The sequence below is a fragment of the Haemaphysalis longicornis genome, unplaced genomic scaffold, assembly GCF_048455015.1.
Source record: "Haemaphysalis longicornis isolate Haplotype H1 unplaced genomic scaffold, Haemaphysalis longicornis Haplotype H1 scaffold_2, whole genome shotgun sequence".
Taxonomy (NCBI): domain Eukaryota; kingdom Metazoa; phylum Arthropoda; class Arachnida; order Ixodida; family Ixodidae; genus Haemaphysalis; species Haemaphysalis longicornis.
The window spans coordinates 60,684,241-60,708,378 of NW_027526295.1; the positions used below are offsets into that span (position 1 = coordinate 60,684,241).

The window sequence follows — 24,138 nt, forward strand, 5'->3', positions numbered from 1 at the left end:
TCAGTAAAGCGCTGTTTTGGCCGTATTCAGACAAACCGGCATCGAACTCTTTGCTGCATGGGGTCGCACGACTTGTGGCTCTATTGTGCACCAGGTGAAGCAGTCAGTTTGCCTGGTTTGTTTGCTTCGTCTGTCAGTATAGAAGGCGTTACAGCCTGACGTGCACAGACAGCTTTTGCTTGGGCTAAGCCTAGGCATCCATGCCAGTATGCCAAAGAGTATGCCAAAAATGCAGGGGATGTACAATGCCAGCACAAGAAATAGCACTTCCGCGTTTAAGTCTCCAATAGACATGTAAGTGCCGTGAGAATTTTACTGCACCAGAAGTTCTGGATTGTCCTTTCTGTTGGTTACGGCTACATTTAAAGTAAGGAGCTAGGAGCAATTCAGTTTATTTTTCGCGCTGTCACAAGCAGTCAAAACTCCACGATCGGGAAGATCACAGCCATTCACACTTTGAACGCTGTGAGTGGCCACAGACTTTCGGTATATAGATCAGCTGCTCAGCACGAATGAGTTTGAATTGCAAATTATGTACTTGAGAACACTAAGGGAGTTGTTCGTTGCTAAATGTGTAAAGGCGAAGGGAATGGTTCGGTTTGTCTAGGTGTTATGTGGTTAGGGGCGAAGTGACCGTGAAAGTTACTTGAAAATGGGCGCGCGAAGAAAAACCAGCGATATGCGGCTTCAGAGGGGAGAGGTGGACATCACATACAGTAATTATTTGACTCAGCAGCCTGTAGAGGGTACCAAGGCCGTCATGTGCAGCTTTCCCGCTCATGACACTCCTTTCAACAGTAATTACTGTGTAGTTATTTAGCGAAATGGAAAGTTCGTCTGCGCAGCTAATATTCGGGGTGAACACTTGCCTTGTGCACAGTCACAAGTCTCACACGTTGCGCGACTAGGTTCCTGAGTCATTGAAACTATCCCATAGATATGCATGGGGAGTAAGATTTGACAGCGAATTACACAAAAAATATTCAAAATCCTGGAAACATTTTTTATGGTTTTCATCTTCACGTTGCCTTCTTGCTTTATGCCAAATGTCACTTTCCTGAAGTGGTTTTGCTAGGTTCCTGAGAGGTAGGAATTGTAAGCGAGAAAGCTGGGTATGTCAGTGAGAGAGTGATGTCCATTATCAATGTTTTGGGTGGTGTGCATGGCCTTTGTTAACACCCACTACACAGATATTACTACATTTTATTTTAATTTTTAAGTTTTAGTTAACTTTTAGTTAAATTTATTTTAATTTCTAGATAACTGATTTGGCATTAATGTTTAAACTACACGCTACCTTACGGTCTAAGCTCTTGGTGCAACAGACAAGCAATACCCGTAGTCTTGGCATGTACAGCCGCTGATGTTACGAAAGGCAGGGTAGCAGCACACTATCAACAACGCGATTGTGGGCTAAATCGAGGCCTATAGCGGTGAGGAGCTGACATTGAATACCGCCACCGCGTTTGTAGTGTATTGTTTTCAGTACACATAATTTCCGTAGAGTGATCACTAGGTCATCTTTGCACTGTGAGCGGTAAAGCCCTTACCCGACTACTCTGATATACACGCGGTCTGTAAAAGGGCATCTGGTCATCGCCACAAGCGTCAGTTTTTCAGGACCCACCACGGTGGCTCAGTGGCTAAGGCGTTGTGATGAGCACGAGGTCGCGGGTTCGATTCGCGGCCGCGGCGCCCGCTTTTTGATGGAGGGGAAAAGCAAAAACGCCAGTGCGTGCGAGATTTCAGCGCACGTTAAAGATCCCCAGGTGGTCAAAATTAATTTGGAGCCCTCCAATACGGCGCGCCTCATCACCTACGTCGCGTCGGCACGTTAAACCCTACAATCAATTTCTCAGGGCACCCGTCGACACTTCTGCAGACGATGGGGCTGAAGTTCCTCCCAGGGATTTCTAAATAATCATCCAGCTCGATGGAAGGGATTATACTTTCTTTTAAAGTTATGTGCTACAAATTATGACATCAGAGGTGGTTGGTACCTTATGAGAAGCCTAAAGTGTGCATTATTTGGTCAGCTTTTCAATTGTGGTCCTTGACCTTCTTTTTATGTGACAATGTCGACGTGAAGTAGAAGATACTACAGGCCTTGCTCACTTCACTTACCCATTTTCTGGTTCGAGTAATCTAGCCGTTGAAATGTGGCAGTTTCATGTCGGTATGGGCTGTAATCTCATAGAGGCATGGAGGAAACCCGTGCTAAATCTTAAGAGAGATTTAGAGAAGGATATATATTCATAATAAGCCCATAAAACCGTTGCCTGCCTTGAAATCAAGAAGGGAGTTACCTTCCAATTAGCGGTACCTTTGCTGCACCGGTGGAAGTTGAACGCAGCCAGCTGGTACCTCTGGGGGCACTAATTTGTGCCTTAGGATGTGGTGGAAGCTGTCAGGTCTCATCTGCCATTATATCAACGCGCGGCCCAACTGACATGTGAATTCCCCCAACTTATGCATTCAAGCAGTGTACGTAGGGCCCATCAAACAATCTAATGTTATCAGCCTTCTTTCCTTACTATGGGTCAGCTATGATTGCATGTTTAGGAGCCATTATTCTAAGCTCTTTATTTTACTGCTTTTATCATTACTCTGTGTAACCACTCCCCTCTACAATAGCTTATGGCCCTGAGAGTACTGAAATAAATAAATAAATAAATAAATAAATAAATAAATAAATAAATAAATAAATAAATAAATAAATAAATAAATAAATAAATAAATAAATAAATAAATAAATAAATAAATAAATAAATAAATAAATAAATAAATAAATAAATAAATAAATAAATAAATAAATAAATAAATAAATAAATAAATATTGATGAGGTGCCCGTTCGCGCTGCACAGCCCTTAATGCCGCTAAACAGCAAAGCGCGTGAAAATTTCCTGACTTTTTGACGTGTGCTCGAGAGCTGAGGAATTAACGTGATGGTTTCTAGCCGTGGAAACACGGGTGACTGTGGAAACTCCAAAGGATGCCTTTGAGGTGCACATAAAGGTTCCTTTAGGATCAGCGGTGACTGAGAAGAACTTTCAAAAGATACCCCTATCCCCATTCAGTCATTTGTCGGAATAATATTACTAAGATGCCGTGCACACCCTCACAACATTGACGGTGTACATAATTTGTAGTCCGCTTCATCGCAAGAGCTCAAGGAGAACTTAACCTCAGGACAGAACAGTTCTTTAAAAAACGCAATCACACAGCAAACACGCACAGAATCGATTATATGGTTATGTTGTTTTGGCAACACCGGAAATGATTCCCACTAATTAATTAGCACCCATAACATCGCTCTACCATAACAACAGTGTCCCTCGGCACGAGGACACTGCAGTAACAACTCCCACGTTTGGGATCTATCCATAACTTCCATCCAAAAAGGCGAAGAAAGATCTACTTTACATCAGCGACACATTATTGGAAGAATTTCTATTCCTGGAAGATTTTGACGCTTGTGGGACACTTTCTTTTGCGTTCAACTTGTCAACTTTTTCATTTTACACATTGGTACAGAGAAAACATTGGTTGCAAAATCACCAGGGCGATTTGTAGAGCCGTTATTAGGGCGCCCATGCAATACGTTTGATAACAAATAGCGACTGTGGTTTCGGGAATTCATTTCAGAGCGTATAGAAAATCTAAATATTTCATGTTCTGCAGCCACGTGTTGTAGTTGGTGAAATTTTCTTTTACTGGTTTACTGCAGGGCCTGTTCAGCATGGGTCGAGCAGAAGGCTTTGCTTCGGCCGCCGAGTTCTCCGAGTTGGAGGAGAAATACTTCGAAGAGTGGCCCGTGGAGAGCCCGCGGGAAACCATATTGGCCCTCTGTTACACCTCCGGAACCACCGGACTGCCCAAAGGGGTCGAGATCACCCACTACAACTATGTGGCGTGCTTCTACACGTCTATGTAACGTTACATACTCCATACTCAAACTCTTTCACCCACCGCATCGCAAGATGTGAAGCATGCCTTGTGTACGCTCAAAATGCAGCTGTATGCAAGCGTACGCCCGTTCATAAGTCCACAAAATAATTCCGCCCCATAACCTTCCGAATTCGCTGAAGCTTAAGACTTTTTTACTTCGGGCGACATTTCACGGTTTCAATTCCAAGCTACGGAGTTTAATTGGTTTTTTTTATATTACTCATTGGTAGGGCTAATGTACCATACCTAAAAGAGAAATAAATTATGCCAGAACACTCCGCATGCCACGATTTCAGAAACATTATTTCTACAGAATGTCAGGGCTATCGGTGTCGTAATAATCGTCTCCTCTCTAAGTATTGAAATGATGAGCCGGTAAGAGGCCGTTTGCAGTCATCCCACACCTCAATGACGCAAGTACAATAGAGCAAGAAATATCCCGCGAAGTGTCTGCTTGTTATACAACTTTATTGGTGTAACAACCACAAGTGCCTTCGCAATATGACCTCGAATTCACAGCATGTGCGCGCAAAACAGTGATTGATTTACTGTTACCTTTTAGAGAAGTTCCTAATGCTAGGAGTTTCAGCACTAAAGCGACCATGTACACTAAATACGAGTGTTTTATTGGAAAGAACTAGCATTTGGCAACTCACTCATGCCGACCCTAATATACCAGAAGGAAGAACCCAAGGAATTCTCTTTCGTGTACATGTTTAAACGCGGAAATATGTTCACAAAAAAAAAACTGTTATGAAACTGCGTATGATTACAGATGTATTCATGATACTGCTCCTGGATTCCAGCACCTGAGTCGAGATTTTCAGGGGTTACTGTGAAGAGTCCCGCACAGGGGATAAATCGTCCTCCTCTGGCTCGTTCACATAGTCAACGGTGTCACCCTTGAGGAACTCCATCACGCGTGCCTCTCACCATTTTCCCACATTTGTGAAGTTGTCGACCTCGACCCGCAACATTGCGATTAGCGATCCGTACAATCACGCTATAAATGAGATGGCAAGTTGATGACAATAAAGACGCGCCTTGAGGTACGCATAAACCGATCAATTTTCGTAGAAGCTGAAGCACATAAAAATTACAAGGTACCATTCTCCTACCAGAAACGCCCAGTTGTTGGAAAAGCGAGATACATATTAAATTTGGAAAAGCATTACTTTCTGGCCTTTTCTGCTACCCCACTATGCAGGATAGCAGAAACGGGATGTAGTGTATTTAAACGATTGTGTTAGCTCTGTACGTGCCTATGCCCGTGCGGACAGTTTTCTTTCCGGGGCCACTCGTAAACCATGTGCTGTGCTAAAAAAAAAAATAATAATAATTGAGGTATGAAGCGACCGCAAGACATTTGTTATTTGTTATTGATGGTTACATTTCTAAACATATGCACAGATCGCCTGTATGTTATTTATCAAATTTCCTACAGTTGTCTACGCGATGTGTATCTTCTGTTTTTCAAAATGAAGAGGCAGAAAACTAGAAATAATTTTTCACAACGCGGCTGCAACTAACGATTGCTAAAAAATATTTTGAACGAGAAGAACTGGGCATTTCTTGAGTTTTGTTGAATTATTTGGGTGTACAAGCGAACTAAATTTCATTGTAGTGGGGATACGCCAATGCGTGTAAGAACTGATAGCAGCAGGGAATAACAGTGCACAGTTGTAGACCGTGCACTGATCCCCCAATAACATTTCTATTTATTTTTCTTTTTTTCACTTAGGTTCTGTGCTCAGCGTCGCTGAACTCGGCAATACGCCCAGCGTTCTTTATTACGTACCTTTCTTCAGATCGACTTAATTTGTTCTCTCAACTCCTGGCGCTTCCCTATTTAGCAAAAAAAAATTCAGGGAAATTTGCACTCACGCGCTAGACTTCAATGGCGAAGATGTTCTAGGTGGTCATTAAGGGACAACAAAGATGAGTTTTAGTATCGTTGTGATGCCATTGTTGAGACCTCGGCAGCGTGAAATTTTAATGACCTGATGTTGAGCAAGGCCAGAGTGAGCTCGTTGTATTGGTCGACGTTTTCGTACGCCGCTCTGCAAGCGCGACTTGTCGTTCTAGCGGATGCTTTGCACGCCGAGCCTCTCGAAGCGCGGCCTCTTCCTCGGCTGTGTGTACTATCCGCGGCTGAGCCATGCGGAATCAATGATCCCCTACAGCACCTTAGACATTCAAGTCGCGGCTCTTCTACGGTACAGAGCGCATGCGCATGACGACACGAGGACGTGCGAACGCGGGGAGTTCGGGCGAACGCTGGAGTTTTTTTGTGGCCAATGTTGGGTGATCTCCTTAAGGGGGCACGCTACGCTTGACGAACGTTCGCTAGGGACAAGCAGCGAACGCTGGAGTTTTTTTTTTTTTAACAATATTGGTGAATCCCCTAAGTGGGTTTTGCTTTGCTGGATGAACGTGTGCTCGAGGCACGCGTGCACGAGTGCTCAGTATTTTCTTGGCATTTTGAACTGTGGACACCATACACAGACGATTTGCTCAACAGCTTCGTTGTTTAAAAAAAACGCCTCTGACTCTCCGCAGAAAACACTTTCCATGGGGAGAGTCGGACGTCATCCTAGCGATGTCTCCCATCACGCACATGTCGGGATTCTTCGGCTTGGTCTCGGTGCTCAACGGCACTACAAGCGTCATTACATCGTCCACCATGACACCTTCAGAAATCATTGACGCAGTAGACAAGTACCAGGTAACGGGGCAGAATTCTCGCACCGTGCATCCTGTTGTATATGATTCCGTGCGCAAGGAAATTCATCGCTTTCGCAATTCGTCTCAGCTCGTAATGTAATTGCGGAGAAAACGAAGACAAGAACAAGTCAAAAACCATTAAAACCACAAATTCCGCACCTATTGGTCATACTGCATAAAATGGCGAAGGAATATTTCGCATCGGCCGTTTCCGTGTCCAAGATTGATTCAGCAATGTTTCGAGGCAATCCTAACGCCGTACGGATATTGGTGGCACTTGGAAGTAGGACAGCTGCCGTAATTAATGGATGGCTATAGGAACAACGGTTAACATTTCGGAAGTGTTCGCGTGTAGAAGGGGCATGGGACCCATTTATCTTAATTTATTCCGGTTTATGTGAGACCTGTGACAAATATTTTTTTGGCGAACATGCTTTGAAGGATCTTCAAAACTGGAATTCTCTTCTTGTTGTTTGCTTCCAGAATGCTTTTTGGGAACTGTTGTAAATTTTTCTATACATGTGTTACTACCTAATTCTTATGTTCTATGAAATGTTATTTTACTATGTGCAAGTGTAAACTTGTGTTTGTGTATTATGCTGGTTGCTGATTGTAATGGTTTCTTGGGCTTCATCAAGCTGTTTATGCAGCTTTTACTCAGGAAACCATGAAGTCTTATCAAGGAAATGAAAATTGAGTTGAATCAAATTGAATCGCCTGAAAGTTTATGTCCTTGCTCTACGTTACTTACTGTTCCATGTAATGCTCCTGAAAGCAAAACCGCATTATGCTTTGCTTACAGAACTGCACTGCACAAAATTTACGCTGCCCGTTTACTCATAATCGACGAATAAGCTCAAACTCAACAAGTTACATATTTTATCAACTCCACCGCAGACGACCGCGGCTATCGTGTTCCCGTCGCAGCTGCAAGCTCTCGTGCGTGAGATGAAGCTAACAGGACGCACTCTGCCCACCATGCGCGAAATGGTTGTGGGCGGTAGCGTTGTCCAGGAGACGCTCACCAAAGCAGCGCGGGAGGCCTTCGCAGACGTCCGGAATCTTCTCAACTTGTATGGCATGACCGAGTCCTGCGGCCTGGTGACATCCCAGACAAAAACCGGCAAGGCTGAGGTTGCAGGTACCGACGTTGGTGTGCCAACGACGATGGTCCAGATAAAGGTACCGCTGTTTTAAAATATCTCTGAAAAAAATTTTTTCACAATGTAAAAAAAATTTTTCACAATGTTCGTAGTTATTTTTAGTATCCACTTTGTGCGTTCATGCTCAGGGGATATCAGTCAATTCAGAACAGTTCTATAACTATTTTCACAGCTTGTTTGCCCGCCTCCGCTGCACTTTGGCCCCTCACCCAGTGGTGTTTATTTTAATAGTAATATTCGGGTAGTCGACAGTTACCATCCAGTACTCTTGCATATAAATACTGTTTTTTTGGGGATCCTAGTGGAGGAGCAGCAGGAGCATGAGGAGATAAACGTTTATTGGAGCGGAAAGTGCTGTTGTGGGTGGCCTCCCTAGTCCGGATAGCCGCGAGTCGTGGCAGCTGCTCTTGCCCGAGACACAAGGTTAACCTGCGTCTCTAGCCGGTCAGTCTAGCTGGTCAGCTCGCACTCCCACTGCTCCAAGTAGGGGGAAGGGATGGGATTTGGGTGGTAGAGGCAAGCCAAGAAAAGGTGGTATGTGGTGTTCGGGTTTTGCAGGACGGGCATTCGTAGGGATACATGGTTGGTGATATGTTATGTAGAATTGTTGTGTTGTAGTATGTCTGCGTTTGTAGTAGTCGCCAAAGGCGTGCGTCGTTGGTGTTGAGAGATGGGTGAGGAGGAGGGCAGACGTGGCGGTTTCGACGGTAGTGGTACAAGATGTCCGTGTAACGACTCGGGTCTGGGAGGTGATTCAGGGATTCCGGTGGGTCTTCTCTGCGTTCAGGGAACGCCCGGGTAGTTAATTAGCGGGAGGAGGAGGATAACCGTCTTTATTGTGGGAAAAAGTCGTGTGGACTCTCTAGGAGGTGAAGACCTCAGTCTAGGACCCCATATGCTTTGCCAGCCGCTACAGCCCGCTCCACAAGCCGAAGCTGGTCGGGCAGGCATGAGCTGGACAGGGCGCGCCTCCAGAAGTCGGGAGAGTTGTACGGATTAAGTTTGGGGAGAGGATGGGAGGGGCATCCTCCAACCATGTGGAAAAGAATGCAGTCTGCTCCACAAAAGGGGGCAGCCAGGGGACGTAATTTTTCGGGGTAGTGGCAGACTCTTTTTGGGTGGGGAAAGGTGTTTGTTTGCAAGACACGGTAGTTGTCGGCCTGCTCGATAGATAGGTGTCGGTGGTGCGGGGGAAGGGTGCGTCGGGCCAGGCGTAGATGTTGCGTCATTTTTGTATATGTCAGGAGGGGAGTAAATCTCTCCGAGGCGGTGTCTGCACTCCTCGTACGACGTGTCATTCCTCGCGCGAGGTCGTGCGCCATCTCGTTCCCTTTCACTCCCAGATGGGCTGGAATCCATATAATCTGGATCTGTCGCTGCGGCGGGTGATGGAGTAGCATTGCGCTGGCCGCAGCGTGAGCCGTTCCGGACTGGAAGTGCCGGCATGCCTGTTGGCTGTCCGTCACTACAGTAGTAGCCTGGGTAGAAGAGAAGGCAATTGCGATTGCCGCCTCTTCAGCTTCAGCTGGTGAGAGTGTTTTGACAGACTCAGTGATAGCCTGTCCTCCTTGGGCGAGCCTTACTGCCAAGGCGAACGCTGGATAGGAGGAGTATGCTGCCGCGTCTGTGAAGACCGCGTCAGAATCCCGCCTCTACTGAAGTGAGATGGCCTCCGCGCGAGCCTTACGCCGTCCACTGTGGGGCTCAGGGTGCATATTACGCGGCAAGGATTGTACTTTAGTGCGTTCTTGTGTAGGTCGGGGGAGGGGATCTGTAAGTGGGCCATTGTAGCCCGGTGTACTTATTCCCAGTCCTGACAAGACCTAGTGCCCAGCGTTGGTGAGAGAAAGCCGTCGGTATTGTTGTAAGAGATGTCCTTCAACTAGTTCAGACGACGTATTGTGGATACCAAGTTGAAGGAGTAGCAGAGTGGATGTGTTTGTGGGTAGGCATAGTGCGTGCTTGAATGACCTTCGGATTATTGAATTGATGCTTTCTTCTTCGTGCTTATTGAGCAGAGCATATGGGGCTGCGTACGTGATGCGGGAAATAATGAAGTGGTGCACGAGACGTAGCGCCGAATTCTCCCTGTAGCCGCGCCTCTTCGTAATAATTCGGTGCAGCGAATGGGACTCCTGGTTCGTAGTGTCCTACAGCCGAATTATGAGGATGGAGTTCCGTTTATCTTGCTGGAAGACCATCCCAAGGATCTTTATTTGAGGAGTGGGGAGGATATTCTGGCCCTCGAGGTGTATTCCGACCGCTGGAGGTTAGTCACGCTTGGGTCTTCCTGGTTGGACCACAAGGAGCTCAGACTTTTGCGGGGCGCACGAGAGTCCGCAGTATTTGGGGTACTGAGTGATCACATCGGCCGCTTCTTGAAGGCGAGCTTCCATGTCCCCCCACTAGCCTGTGGCCGTCCAAACTGTCACATCATCGGCATAAAGCGCATGCTTGATGTTTGGAAGAGCTGCAAGGCGTTGTGCCAGTTTGATTAGGGCGATATTAAATAGCAGTGGGGAGAGTACTGCCCCTTCTGGAGTGCCTCTGCTCGCCAGGTTGATGGTGTGGGACTTCACTTTGTCAACGTGGAGTGCCGCTTGCCTCTTAGTGAGGGATTCTCTCACGTAAGCGTACGTGCGTTCTTCGCAATGCAGCTCTCGCAGGTGGGCCAAAATGACTGAAAGGGACACACTGTCAAAGGCCTCCATAGAAGTCCAATGCCAGTAGTGCCGTAGGGGAGTGCCGGGTGGCAGGGGTCATAACTTGTTCTTTAATTTGGAGGAGAATGTCCTGGGTGTAGAGGAGGAGTCTGAATCCAAACATAGAGGTTGGTATGAAGTCCCGATCGTCTAGGTGACGCTGGAGGCGAGCGACGATGATATGCTCCATGAGTTTACCGACGCAGGACACTAGCGATATGGGTCGGAGGTTGTCAATGGAAGGGGTCTTGTTTGGTTTGGGAATGAGGTGAACGTAGGCGAGCTTTCATTCTGCAGGGATCTTGCCCTCTCTCCACACTGCACGCTGTGGTGAGGGACACGAGGGAGTCGTCATCGAGGTTGGCTAGTAGCCTGTTGGAAATTCCATCAGGACCTGGCGCGGTGTTTTTCCGTATCCGGGACAGTGCCGCTCATACCTCCGAGATGAGGATGTCTTGATCCAATGCGGGGTTCAGTGATCCATCGTAGTCTGTGTGGCTCTGTTGCGGACCGGGAGGGAAGAATTTTGCCTCGAGTTTCGTCAAAAATGCGTTGGTTGAGTGATTGTGCAGGAAGGCCCGTAGTTGCTTTGATGACGTTGCCTTCGAAGAGGAGGGGTCCAGGAGGTACCGAAGAATTTTCCAAGTTTTGGACGTTGTTCCCGTGGTTGCCCATGGCGTGGCAAAGGGAGAGCCAACTCTCACGGCAGAGTTGGCTTGCGTATTTGGCCGCGTTTTCAGTGAGCTGCGCAATGCGGATGCGGAGTTTGTTATTGTGCCGCTGCTTTTTCCAGCGCTCTTGGAGGCTGCGTCCAGCTCCCTTATTTGTAGAAGGTGCGTGTCTACGCAGGGATTGTCGGTATTTGTCTTTAAGTTAGTAGACAAGCGGCTTAGTCCTGAATAGTTTGGGCTATCCATGCGGAATATTGATCTTCCTCCGTCGGATCTGCGGTGTCCTCTGTTTCTACGCGCGGACCTCATTTTTCGGAAACCGCGGCAGTCTGTCAGGGCGGCACGTCCTACTGTGCGGACTGGCTCAGGGCCTCATATTATTAATTCAATCAGAAAAGGATCGCTGCCCAGTTACTCTTACTTGTTTCGCCATACGCACGTCCCCTGCTGGTTGCTCAGGGAGAGGTCTGGCGTAGTATCGCGAGAGGCGCTTGTGCCCATCCGAGTGGGTATGTTCAGCTCGTTGAGTATCAGCCACGCCATCTCGTCTACGTACTTGTGAAAGTAGTAGCCCCTTGGATTAGCGTAAGTGTAACCCCAAAGGAGTGCGCCGCATTTAGTCTCCAGTGACGATGAGTTGGTGCTTGTAAGTTGGAAGTTAGGAATGGTCTTTGGTTTCAACTGAACATAAGGTGTCCCGTATGCTGTGCGGCTGGTCGGCAGTGCTTGGACGATACAGTACGTGCCTTGTTTTTTTAGGCCATGGCGCTGGGTGGGGATGCGTCGAATTAGATGAGTTATTTGTGTAGTCATTTGGTGTAATTGTGGTAAAAATGCCACCCCCGATCCATCTGTGTGAAAGGAAACTCCTGAATTCGGAGGGTTTGGACTTGTGGTATGGGAGCAGTGGCGATGGTCACGTTTGGGTCCGGCGCAGGTTTTCGGGTTGGCCGTGTGTTCTAGCCCGGAGTACGAGAATTGCGGATTTGTTAGGGGCGCAGGTGAGTCCTCGTTGCTCCAAGTATTCGAGCGTGTCGTTGATAGCTTGTTGGAGGTTGTGTTGCTGTTGTCGAGAGGAGCCGGTTGTCGTCCATATCGTTATGTCACCGGCGTACAAGGCGTGCTGCAGGTCAGGAATGTTGGAGAGTTTGGCAGGCAGTTCAAAACGGGCGATAGTAAATAGCAGACTTCCACTCTGTGTCGTCGGAACGGAGGCAACACCCCTGCCCGCCTACCACGCTATTACGACGGGACGGGTCGTAGTCGTACGTGTTCGACCATGCTACAGTGTCTTCCGTATTTTTTTTTAATTTGTGCGAGTCAGCTGTACGTGTATGAAATATTCACACTCATTGCGTTTCTCGATTTCAGGTGGTTGATGTTGCTACGCGAAAGAAACTCGGTGCGCACCAAATTGGAGAGATTGTCTTCAGCTGTCCAACGATGATTAGGCGTTACTACAAGAGGCCCAGAGAGACGGCCGAACTCTTCGACGAGGAGGGCTGGCTCAAGTCAGGTGAGGTCAATGTATCTTTTAGGCAGTCCTTTTGTATTCTCCCTAAAACTGAACGGCGTTTTGTTACACAGGTATAGATAGGGCACTCTCCTCTTCTAGAATTCTTAGACAGTATTGTGCTCAAGTCACGACCGGCAAGTGCCTTTAAAATGCAGTTTTTAGGGCTACGCAGTCACAGGAATCTTCAGACAAACTAGTAGGGCTTGTGCACGTGCGCTTTCGAGCACTCGTGGAAACTATCACCCAAGGATAAAAGGTCTAGGGCTTTGTGCTACCAGTAGTCCGAAAGAGCGCGTGATAAACGCTCAACAGAAGTGAAACCAAAGGGCCCCGTTATTTATCTGCCATATTCTGAAGGACGGGGGTGAAAGTTTGTCATTTGCTTCTTTCTGCTGCGACAAGTTTTCACCACGACAGATCTGAATAAATCGTCAAAATAACTTTTTTTTATTCTTTTCGCGTTCATCTACGGCATGTCGCAAGACATCAGTGTCATTCACTGTCCACTGTCTTGATATACCGGCCTAACTAAGCTATTAGAGAGTTATAGCAGATTGGTAAAACGGTTCCGTTACGGTACGCGGTACCCGTTACCGAACCGTACGGGAAGGCTACGGTGACTGGGAGCTACTTGGGTTGCACGTCGTATGGCAATTCTTCGTGAGTCTGGCGTTTCCTGTGCTGAAATATTAGTTTTGAGTTCTCCAAAGCGCTAAAGGTAGTATTAAAAATATATCCAACGCCCCTACGGAGTTTCGAACTAACGAATCTACGCCATCTCAACAGATTGCGCCAGATGGTCAAGCTGGGCTCTCAGTACATACGGCTGACTGCTTCTAGTTTTTCGTTGTATTTGAGAGTCCCTCGCATTGATACCGCCTGTTCCACACTCGCCGATTTGTTGTGAATGCTAGTTATGTAGCCGGATCGCCTTTATTTACCCTAAAATAAGCTATCGTACATGCGTCGCTCGACGACACAAGACAAGCCAGTTGGGTCGGGGCCTTGTTTCGCTTGCTGCTTGAGCTGTCAGAATCGCGCGGATTTCACTTGTTGCTCCATCATTTTTCTTAAACGATCTAATATTTACAATGCGTTTGACTGGGCGTGAGCCAAACGTGCGTCTACCAAACTCTTCCAAAGCGGCCGTTCGCTTTGAAACAACAGACACGGTACGTATCCGTACCGTCCGACCAAGTCACTCCGGTTTACGGTAGTGTTCTGCGCATGCGCAGTGGTGTCCAGACGGTAGACGTTACGGTACCGGAACCGTTTTTCCGATCTGCTATAACTCTTTATTGTGAAAATTTCTCGGTGCGAGAACATCTGATGTCTTTCACTTTGTACTCACCAAATTCCTAGACACCCTTCTACGGATTTTAACGGATCTGCGGGTGCGAAATCGGAATCAGTAAAGCATAGGATGGGCGCCTTCAAGCCTAAGACAACTTGCGCTATCCTAATCCGTAGCATATTTTGCGCAGCACCTCCACAGCCAGTTCCGTGTAAAGGCTTGCATTTCCACGAAAATGCAGATTTCGCGAAAGTTCCAAATGTAATCGTTATAATACCGTAAATGGTAACTGGTCGGGCGAAATCTCAGAAAATAAAAAATACGAAAAATATTTAAAAATGACGCAGAATGGCAAAAAGTATAACGCATGGCATTTCGACAATAATGCAGATTTGGTGAAAGTTCTACCTGTAATCGTTTTAATAGCCTAAATGGAGATAAAAGGTCGAACGAAATTTTGAAAAAAATATATAAAAAAAATTCGGAAGATGGCGAACCTGGTAACGCCCTGCTAACCACAATAATGCAGATTTCGGGAAAGTTCCAGCTGTAGTCGCATAATTTGTCGGACAAGATTTAGAAAAACCAAAAAAGTGTGCGGAGCAAAAACTCCCACTCAAGACAAGCGGCATAACAATTAGTAAATGAATCTATAAATTTTTGCAGACATTTTTTACAGCAGTCAAATTTACGGGATTGCGTCACGTTGTCTGTATTGACACCTCAGTCACGATGTCTCCGTCTGCGCAAGCAGATGCCATTCCTGGGAAGGAAATATTTCACCATTTAAAGAGTACTTACAGGACGTCCCCTAACGCAGAACTATTCCACTAATGAGAAGCGTTTCGCAACCGCAGAAGTAAACTGTCTTTTGGTACTGCAATTCAAAGCTACAGGATTCACGGTAAACCACGAAGAGCGGCGCACTTCACCAGCCGACCACTGACCTTGCCATCTTATTCAAAGGGTTGTGCGAAAAGAACCATGAGAACCTCTACCGCAGCTGACAGAATAGCACTAGCCGAGCACTCGAAGTTAATCAATAAGCGCAAGACAGCTGACATACGGAAGTATAATATGGAGAGGATCGAATACGCTGTAAAGAACGGAGGTAGCCTGAAAGCAGTGAAGAGACGTCGTGGCATGGGGAAAAATCAGATGTATGCACTTAAGGATAAGCAAGGCAATGTCATCACAAATAGGGATAAAATAGTCACAGTGGCTGAGGAGTTCTATAGGGATCTGTACAGTAGCCGGGACATACAGGATAATGCCGAACGACACAGTAGTTCAGAGGAGATAGACATCCCACCAGTAACGACCGAAGAAGTAAGGAAGGCTTTGAAAGAAATGAAAGGGGGCAAAACACCTGGTGAGGATCAGATAACAGCAGACCTCTTGAAGGATGGCGGAGAAATTGTACTTGAAAAACTGGCAAACCTGTATACGCAATGCCTAATGACCGCAATGGTACCGGAATCTTGAAAAAACGCGAACATCATCCTAATCCATAAGAAAGCGACATGAAGGACTTGAAAAATTATAGGCCGATCAGCTTACTGTCAGTCGTCTACAAGGTATTTACCAAGGTAATCGCCAACCGAATCTCTGCAACCTTAGATTTCAGTCAACCTAAAGAACAAGCAGGGTTCCGTAAAGGTTATTCAACAATGGACCATATTCACACGATCAATCAGGTGATAGAAAAGTGCGCTGAGTATACTGAACCCCTATATATAGCCTTCATAGATTATGAGAAAGCATTTGACTCGGTCGAAACCCTAGCAGTCATTCAGGCATTACGGAACCAGGGGGTAGATGAGCATTATGTAAGAATACTAGAGGATATCTACAATGGGTCTACAGCTACCATCATCCTCCATAGGGAGAGCAGCAAAATACCTATAAGGAAGGGTGTCAGACAAGGAGACACAATCTCTCCAATGTTATTCACAGCATGCTTACAAGAAGTATTCAGAACGTTGGAATGGAAACAGGTGGGAGTAAGGGTTAATGGAGAATACCTCAGTAACCTCAGATTTGCTGATGACTTTGCCTTGCTAAGTAACTCGGGGGACGAATTGCAAAGCATGCTTTCCGCACTAGGCGAACAGAGTAGAACCGTGGGCCTGAAAATTAATATTCAGAAAACTAAAGTAATGATCAATAACCTCGGGACAGCACAGCAGTTTGAGATAGGTGGCGAGGCAGTGGAAGGGGTAAGCGAATATATCTACTTAGGCCAAGTTGTGACCCCAGATCCCAACCATTAGGCAGAGATAATTAGAAGGATCAGAATGGGGTGGGATGCATATGGCAGACATTCTCAGATAATGAATAGCAGACTACCATTGTCGTTGAAGAAGAAAGTGTATGACAGCTGCATCTTACCGGTACTCACCTACGGGGCAGAAACTTGGAGGCTCACTAAGAGGGTTCAACTTAAATTGAGAACGCCTCAGCGGGCAATGGAGCGGAAAATGATAGGTGTAACATTAAGGGACAAGAAGAGAGCGGAGTGGGTCAGGGAGCAAACTGGTGTTAAAGACATATTAGTAGAAATTAAGAAGAAATGGACGTGGGCAGGGCGTGTAATGCGAAGGCAAGATAACCGCTGGTCATTAAGGGTAACAGAGTGGATCCCTCGAGAAGGCAAGCGGTGCAGGGGGCGGCAGAAAGTTTGATGGGCAGATGAGATCAAGAAGTTTGCGGGGATAAATTGGTCACAGTTGGCACAGGACCGAGATAATTGGAGAATATAGGGAGAGGCCTTTGCCCTGCAGTGGGCGTAGATAGGCTGGTGATGATGATGATGATGTGCGAAAAGGCCATACGGTGGTGTTGCATTGTATACCAAGTCACTGTGGCATCACTGGAAACGAGAATGGCAGGAGGTGCATCAGAATGGACCTAGATCGGATATACCAATCCAAGCCAAGACACCCACACAACACCGTTCAATGCACGTAAGCAGGCTGTCACCTTGCGTTGTTCTCACTCACAGAAACGGCAAGAATGGCTGTTCAGGCTCTATCAAGAGCAAAACTTGCGGTTCGCTGTTTGACTTTGCAGGAGTCAAGACACGTTGGTGCAGAGGCTTCGGCTCGGAGTAGCATTAACTCTCAAGAACGTGCACACAATCGGGCGTGGGGAAAGGCCGAAATAACTTCTGCGTAGTTGTCCTGAAATTTTGGCCGATGTCTTAGTGTCTGTCCAAAGTATACTAGGGAACGAAGGACTCTGAGGCAGCATTGCTCTGTTTGCACACACGCTTCGTGTCCGAAAAAAGATTTTGGCCACGTGGGCTGACGCCTGGAAGATAGAGAGAGGGAGAGAAAAAAACTTTATTGTGATGAAGTGGCTCGAGGAGTATGGAAGTCCTGATAGTGGTGGCAGGTAACAGGCTTAAGGTCCACAATAGAACAAAAAAATTCCCCGCATTTCCCCGAGGGGAAGAATGTGAAAGTTCGAATGCACGAGTTGAATTTGCGCGGTTCGGTAATGTTCGCGAAAGAGAGATCACACACACACACACACAACTACAAAGAAAGAAAGATGCATTTATTCACAGACACCTATTTGTGTTGTCGTTGTACTTGATTGCTAGAGCGGATCTCAGCTTTGAAATTTCGTGTCAGTACTCCTTTAAGCGGGTGCATTAGCCTTTCTCACGCCCGATTCCTGGCCATTCCCCCACGTGGGTATGTGCCATGTCAGCGGCCAGGCAGCGCGCGCCCATCTCCCCCCGTTGCTAGGGAAGACGAGGAGCGCGCGCACCCGCAGCTGTTGCTATGCGGACTACGGCCGCGGACGATTCAGGCTCGCTTAAGAAGTGCATTCGCACTTAAAATTTGGGCAAGATTCACCCCTCCTTGACGTCTTCTTCCTGACGTAGCCTCTCGTTCCTGTGGTGGCCATAGGCCGGTGCCTTCAGGCGACTTCTCCCGCCCTCTCGACCAGGAGGACCTGTAGCTCCAGGTCGGGGCTGCGAAGCGAACCCTCCTACCTCTTCTCAGAGAGGATATCGGGGGAAGGGTCCGGGGGCATGCCCGCATAATGTGATAGAGGTGGGCATGGCAGCCAAAGAATGGGCACGCCGAGATTGGGTAAAGGATTGGGTGGCTATGGGTCCTGGTGGCCTGACTGGTAAGACACTTGTCTAGAGTTTGCGCCAGACGTGGCATTATTCTAAGTTGAAGGAAATATCCGCCCAATGACAGATCAAGCGGAGAGGATCAATAACAACCTGGTGATACCGCGAAATTCGATCAGACGATCCCACGCGGACCTAGCTTCGTGGTAAGGACACGGGCTTGGCCCAGCCCAGATAGTAAATCCTCGGCTAGGTCATGGGCCACCTCATTGCTCTCGAGCCCAGAATGAGGGGGAGTCCAGATCAGTTGAACTTGGGATTGCCGTGGGTTCCTGCACAGAATTATGAGTGCCGTTGTGAATACGCGTCCCGCGGCAAAATTTAAGTTAGTGGTTTTAGAATCTGCAATGATTTCTCAATAAGCATGTCTACGCGCTTCTCCTTTTGGATAAATGTAACAAGAATGTTTGCGAGCGGTGACCTCACGACAAGACGACCCAGCATTAAAAGTTTTTCCGTATGGAGTTTTCAGACTATAATTTTGCATTATCTGCCCTATTTGGTTCATAGAATTTTCGTGCAATTTATCCCACATTGGCTTGTCCAGTGTAGTATTCAATATCTGAGGTACGATACTGGGAAGCGTAACTGGCGTGCTGTCAGGTGTGAGTGCTCCGCTAGATTATGTAAGCGCACAAAGCAGATTTACCGCATAGTGTATGGCCATAACGTGACCATCGGAGGAAACGCTGCTTACGGAGACACGTACACTAAATTTCAGGGCAGTGGAGTTGCAATCACCTGCATGCATATGCCGGCTTCGCGACGCCGGCCTGTGACACACACCTGGCGCTCATACCGACCGAATGTACCACACTAAGATCGCGTGATAAACGTTTACACTCTCGTAAACACACAACACTTGCAAACAGAGTGGCTGCTGCACTATCAGATGTTTTTCCAACGTTTAAAAATTGTAGATCGCAGTCTTGAATGTTCCCCAAAAGCAACCGCGTCAGTGGGGAGCGGGCCGGAGAATCCCGCGGCTGCTTTCTAAACGGGTCGCGAGGGGGATTTCAGTGGCGCCCCTAAAGGCAGCGCTCGAGGTGTATAGTAACGTAATATTAGCACAAAAGATACCTACGGCGAAACATTAAAATATTGTTATCGGCGTGGTATGTACACGTTAGCATTCAAGTGATGCAATCAAGCAGAACTTGAGGCCCGGCTACAATCGCTCGGTCGTTTCTTGGCGGTTACTTAGGGTCGAGGGCCACCAATCGCACAAACAAGATTATGTGACGTCATCAAGATGTTGCCGGAAAGTGTATAGGGAGTTGCCACTGCTTCACGAGTTTCTCTATTATATCGTTTGTTTGTTTGGATGTGACCATAAAATTGGTATCGTGGTTATCAGGACAAGAAAGCATTTTGAATGAAACAGACGAGCATTTTGCCGTCGTGCCAATCCAAAATCATCGAAGAGCCCTATGATTGGTGATTTTCGCAGGAGACGCCGGCTACTACGACGAAGACGGGCGGCTGTACATCTCGGAGCGGCTGAAGCAGATGGTCAAGTGCATGGATAACCAGGTGGTCCCTGGTGAACTGGAGGAACTGCTCCTGCGGAATCACTCGGAGGAGATCGCCGAGGTTTCGGTGGTTGGGCTGCCACACACCGAGTACGGTGAAGCGCCCGCGGCTGCAGTCGTGCTTTCGCAGAGTGGGAGACGACAGGACCCGGTGGAACTCGCCAAGAGGATTAAATCCACCATTGCCTGTAAGCCGTTGGGACGAAGTTTGTACCTCTCGGTTGGATGCTGAATGGAGACAAACAATATTTCGGGCTTTCTTTTCCTCCTGTGAATGACTACTCGCAAAAAAGGAGGTCACGATATACCGTATTTATTCGCATAATGGTCGCATTCGCGTAATGATCGCGCCCCTTAAGCTTGTCGTCAACATTCCATTTTTTTATTTCCCGCGCAATGAACGCCCTTGGAAATTGCCGCCGCAGTATGTCGTATGTGTGCCAAGTCTAGCTGATGATGATCGTGCTTACCTGTTTCCTTCCCTTTCAAAGCGGACTTGTCTACGTCATTGCCGCAGACTTGCCGATATTAGCGATATTGGCAAGCATGCATTCAATATTGATAAGGAAGAAACTCTCACTAAAGGCACACAATGTACTCACAAGACAAAGACAAAAACGCGCTCAGCTTCCTGCGTCGGCCTCCATGTCTGTGTTGATGTTACGCACTGTGACAGCGGCAGCCACGTATTGGTTACCCTGTTGTCACGCACCAAACTCGTTCCTGCGCGTTCCGTAATTGATGAAAACACTCCATTTGGCGTCACTTTGCAAAGCGGCTGGCGGCGGTGTGCGGAGTTTTATTATGTTTTATTTTTATTTTTAATATATTCATGACACCTATCGTAAACATGTTGACCCACAACTTGCTTGCCTTTTCTGTGCTCAATAGTTTTTCGAGATAAATTTACCCAGCGTAATAAACGTACCCCTAAATTTGCATCAAAGTTGTTGGAAAAACGTTGTGATCATTACGCGAATAAATACGGTATAGAGCCGTCAGACACTTTTCGTTCACCTTGGTATTTTCAAGTCTACGCAGTCCTTTCATAGTGGAATGGCTTTTTTATAGCGAGGACATCAGGGTTCACTTTCTCTCTACGTCAAATTTGCCCAACCTCATTTTCGGCCATTTACACCCAAATAGATTTGAAACATTGTTTAAAATTGACCCGGCTACTCAAATTCAAGTAGTAAACGCAGAACAAATATCCGCCATGTCTCCTGAATGTGTCCCACCGCAAACACGTTGCAAGTGACGTGTTTACAACAGAGTAAAATTGCAGGCAATGCCACAGCAAACACAGGAAGTTTCTAGAATTGTGGGGTAATGCTGACCCGAAACAAGATACATTTTCTGAACAGACGAAAATTGTCATTTTAAGAAATCGTTAGCTGTGCCTAAAAAAAAAACAATGGCCATCAACGCAATTACAAAGCCAATAAATGCTTTGATATTTAGTCATCGATCCATTGGATGGGAGCGAGCCCTAACCTGTCAGTGGTACCGAACCGCGAATGGACGTCTGTTTGCAGCTGCCACGAGGGCGCTCGCGTGGCAACTTGAGCTTAGAGGAGTAAATTAAATAGTTATTAGTTTTCTAGTGATCCTAAGTTTTAAGTCACGTTTTGCATTTACGTATTCGTGGTGAAAATCAGGCAGTATAACCCATATCGAGGCGAATACGATAAACGAGAGCCTCGCCATGCTGTCTACTAGTAAATAGCTGGCACATTATAGGGGCCATGAAGACAAAATGCAACTTTGGCTCATTCAAAAGATTGCCTCGTTATGATCATGCAGAGACCACTTTTAACGTAAACTTCATTCAAATAGCCTTGCTATATGATTAGGAAAAATGGGAATGGCCATGCGACTTACTAGCTAATTTCCCGCAACACAACCTATGATGTCAAACCAGCTAGCTCTGCGATTAGCACAGGCCGGCAAAAGCAAACGCGAATTACGCAGGGTTTATGAGCTTGCCGAACGAGCTATTTGCGCTTAAATTTAGGGCACATTCTTTTCATATCAGTATGAATGGTGGGACAAACAGTGGAAGTTACGAAAGCACAAGTAAACATAGAAGTACGGATACATAATGCTGTTGGTATAGCGCTCACTACGCTTGGTTTAGATGCACAGCACTGCGGGGCTTTGGAGTTGTCTCAGACGACAATAGCCGATGGACGCAAGCGACGTCGTCTTACGTGACCATATTTGTCGAGCGCACAGCATGTTCCACGAAACGATTATTTTCTCCATCAACAAAAAGAAGCCAGGTTTAAATACGAGCACAAACAAACCGAAGACAGAACACGGCTTGCCGCGGTGTGGTGGCGCCATCTAGGTTGACTAACAGTAAACAAGTTTCCGCTCCACACCAAGTTTAGCTGAAAGATATGTTCTTATGATATCATTGCAGATGTCGTTCGAACACACATGTTGGCGCGAGAATAAAAATTTTAGCTTAAATTGAATATTTCGCAGCGAATAAAGCGTCGTTTGCTTCCATACAAGCGCTGGGAGCACTATAGAACACGAAATCCTTCGAATAACACAAACTTGTATTTTGTCTTCATGGCCCCTTTAATGTAGATCTGTAGCAAACTGTCGGAGTAGCCGTGGAGTGGGAGTATATTGGATGCCGTCTGATTGCAGCAGTCTTAGCAACTTATCTTACTACAGACAGTCGCGCAGACGCCAATGATGTAACGTTGGAACTGCGCTTACGGGGATTAGCACACTTCGTTGGCAAAATAAAAGCAGCCGTTGAAGCCGTCGTGGAGCAACAAGTGAATATTTTAGTGAAGTATACTGTGTAGTTAGTGAGTAGTAACTAGAGATATTTCATGCTTCCAGGCCTCGTGGTTTCGATTTCATGGCTGTGCAAGCGCTCTAGCGGACAAGATTGGGTGGCCGCAAGCGTAGCAGCCAGACTGCCGAAAAATGAACGAAGATCAAACGTTATTATCTCCTTACTGGAACCGGAATCATGCATGCCTTCCGCAGGAGCAAATCACCGCTGTGCCTTATGCTTTACGTAGGGTGTGACCAGAGGGGACTAGAAAATCCACGGACGAGGATTCGATACGAGTGGCCTGATTATGATTATGATGAATCATGACGCCGGAAAGGCAAAAACAAGAAAACAGTGCCGGTAAAGGCCCAGCCACACAAACTCTAGAAGAGAGCGCGCAGCGACTAGAATTTATAGAGCTTAGGGAGGTGGTGTTTGCTGTTCTAGCCGTTCCTCAGTAAACTCATGGTAGTACTCAAGCCATGCTGGTCAACGTTTTTCGGCCCGCAATGTTGAAGCTGATGGGCCTGAGGAGACGAAACGCACACGGAATCGCCGCCAAAGATCTCCGATGTGACACACCACATGAGCGGCGGGCTTTGTTCATGGGCAGTGGAATGGCGTCAAAAACTAGCAGCGATTCTTTGAAATTATAATACCGTTGGAGGACCTGTAATGCATACGAAGAAATTCTCGCAATTCGGGGAAGGGAACTAGTTTTACTGCGTTCGTCGCGTAATGTCCAGACAGGTTTAATAGTCACTAACAGAACTAGGTAGAGAGGGAACTCCAAAATAAATATTAGTAGAAGAGCGTTCGTGAACTCAGCGTGTTTTTGGGTTATCGGGGGTCATACCGAGGTGCCAGGCCCGAATTAAGGGCAACTAGTGCGCGATTTTCAAAACCTCTGAGGAACCCCAAGTGAGCCTAAAGTGGTGCGCGTGCGTGCGTGTGCTTGTGCGTGCTTGTGTGTGTGTGCGTGCACGTGCGTGCGTGTGTGTGTGTGTGTATGTGCGTGAGCGTGCGTGTATGTACGTGTGCGTGCGTGCGTACGTGGGCGTTCGGGAATGATGTCTCTCATTGACTGTTCTCGACAGAGTAACCACGGCGTTTGTTCTGGCGTCCTATTCCTTCTCCGTTCCAGGTAACCTTGCGGTCCACAAGCACCTCTACGGGGGCGTCTTCTTTGTTGACTCTATTCCCAAAACGGAGACGTCGAAGGTAAACAGGCCAGTCCTTGCTCGCTCACTCGTGGGTGCGTAAATAATCTTCGACATCTCCATGGAGAAAGTTGTTAGTGCAACAAGAAAGCGCAAGAAATCTGCCACCAGTCACAGCCACGACCGTGAAGTGTTTATTATGAAATAAAAATTGGGTGCCTCGTACCTGCATTAGAGTCTTCCGGCCGCCTATATTGACCTACGCTACTTGCGTTGTTTACGCGCTGCTGAACAAAGTAACCATTTTGCTTCCCGGGTTTAGTTTTGGCATGTTACGCAGAAATTATCTTCCTTAATATCTTGTAAAAGTAGTATTTCCTGCCTCGCACCTCCGTGCACGCACGTTGCTCAGACCCGACAAAAAAATGCGCAGAAATCGCGCCGGCTTCAAGCGCTGTACTGAGTTGTCAGCGC

At 46.9% G+C, this 24,138-nt stretch overlaps 1 protein-coding gene across 1 annotated transcript in view; it reads left to right on the forward strand.

The window, feature by feature from the left end:
• Positions 1 to 23,891, forward strand: part of LOC144168920 (uncharacterized) — a 36,632-nt gene extending 12,741 nt beyond the window's left edge. The window contains exons 5-10 of the mRNA XM_077697916.1: positions 3,729 to 3,931; positions 6,509 to 6,674; positions 7,571 to 7,855; positions 12,581 to 12,725; positions 19,623 to 19,892; positions 23,649 to 23,891. Coding sequence (XP_077554042.1) covers positions 3,729 to 3,931; positions 6,509 to 6,674; positions 7,571 to 7,855; positions 12,581 to 12,725; positions 19,623 to 19,892; positions 23,649 to 23,767 — 1,188 coding nt within the window. The 3' untranslated portion in view covers positions 23,768 to 23,891. The remainder of the gene's footprint in view (positions 1 to 3,728; positions 3,932 to 6,508; positions 6,675 to 7,570; positions 7,856 to 12,580; positions 12,726 to 19,622; positions 19,893 to 23,648) is intronic.
• Positions 23,892 to 24,138: the final 247 nt, after the last annotated feature.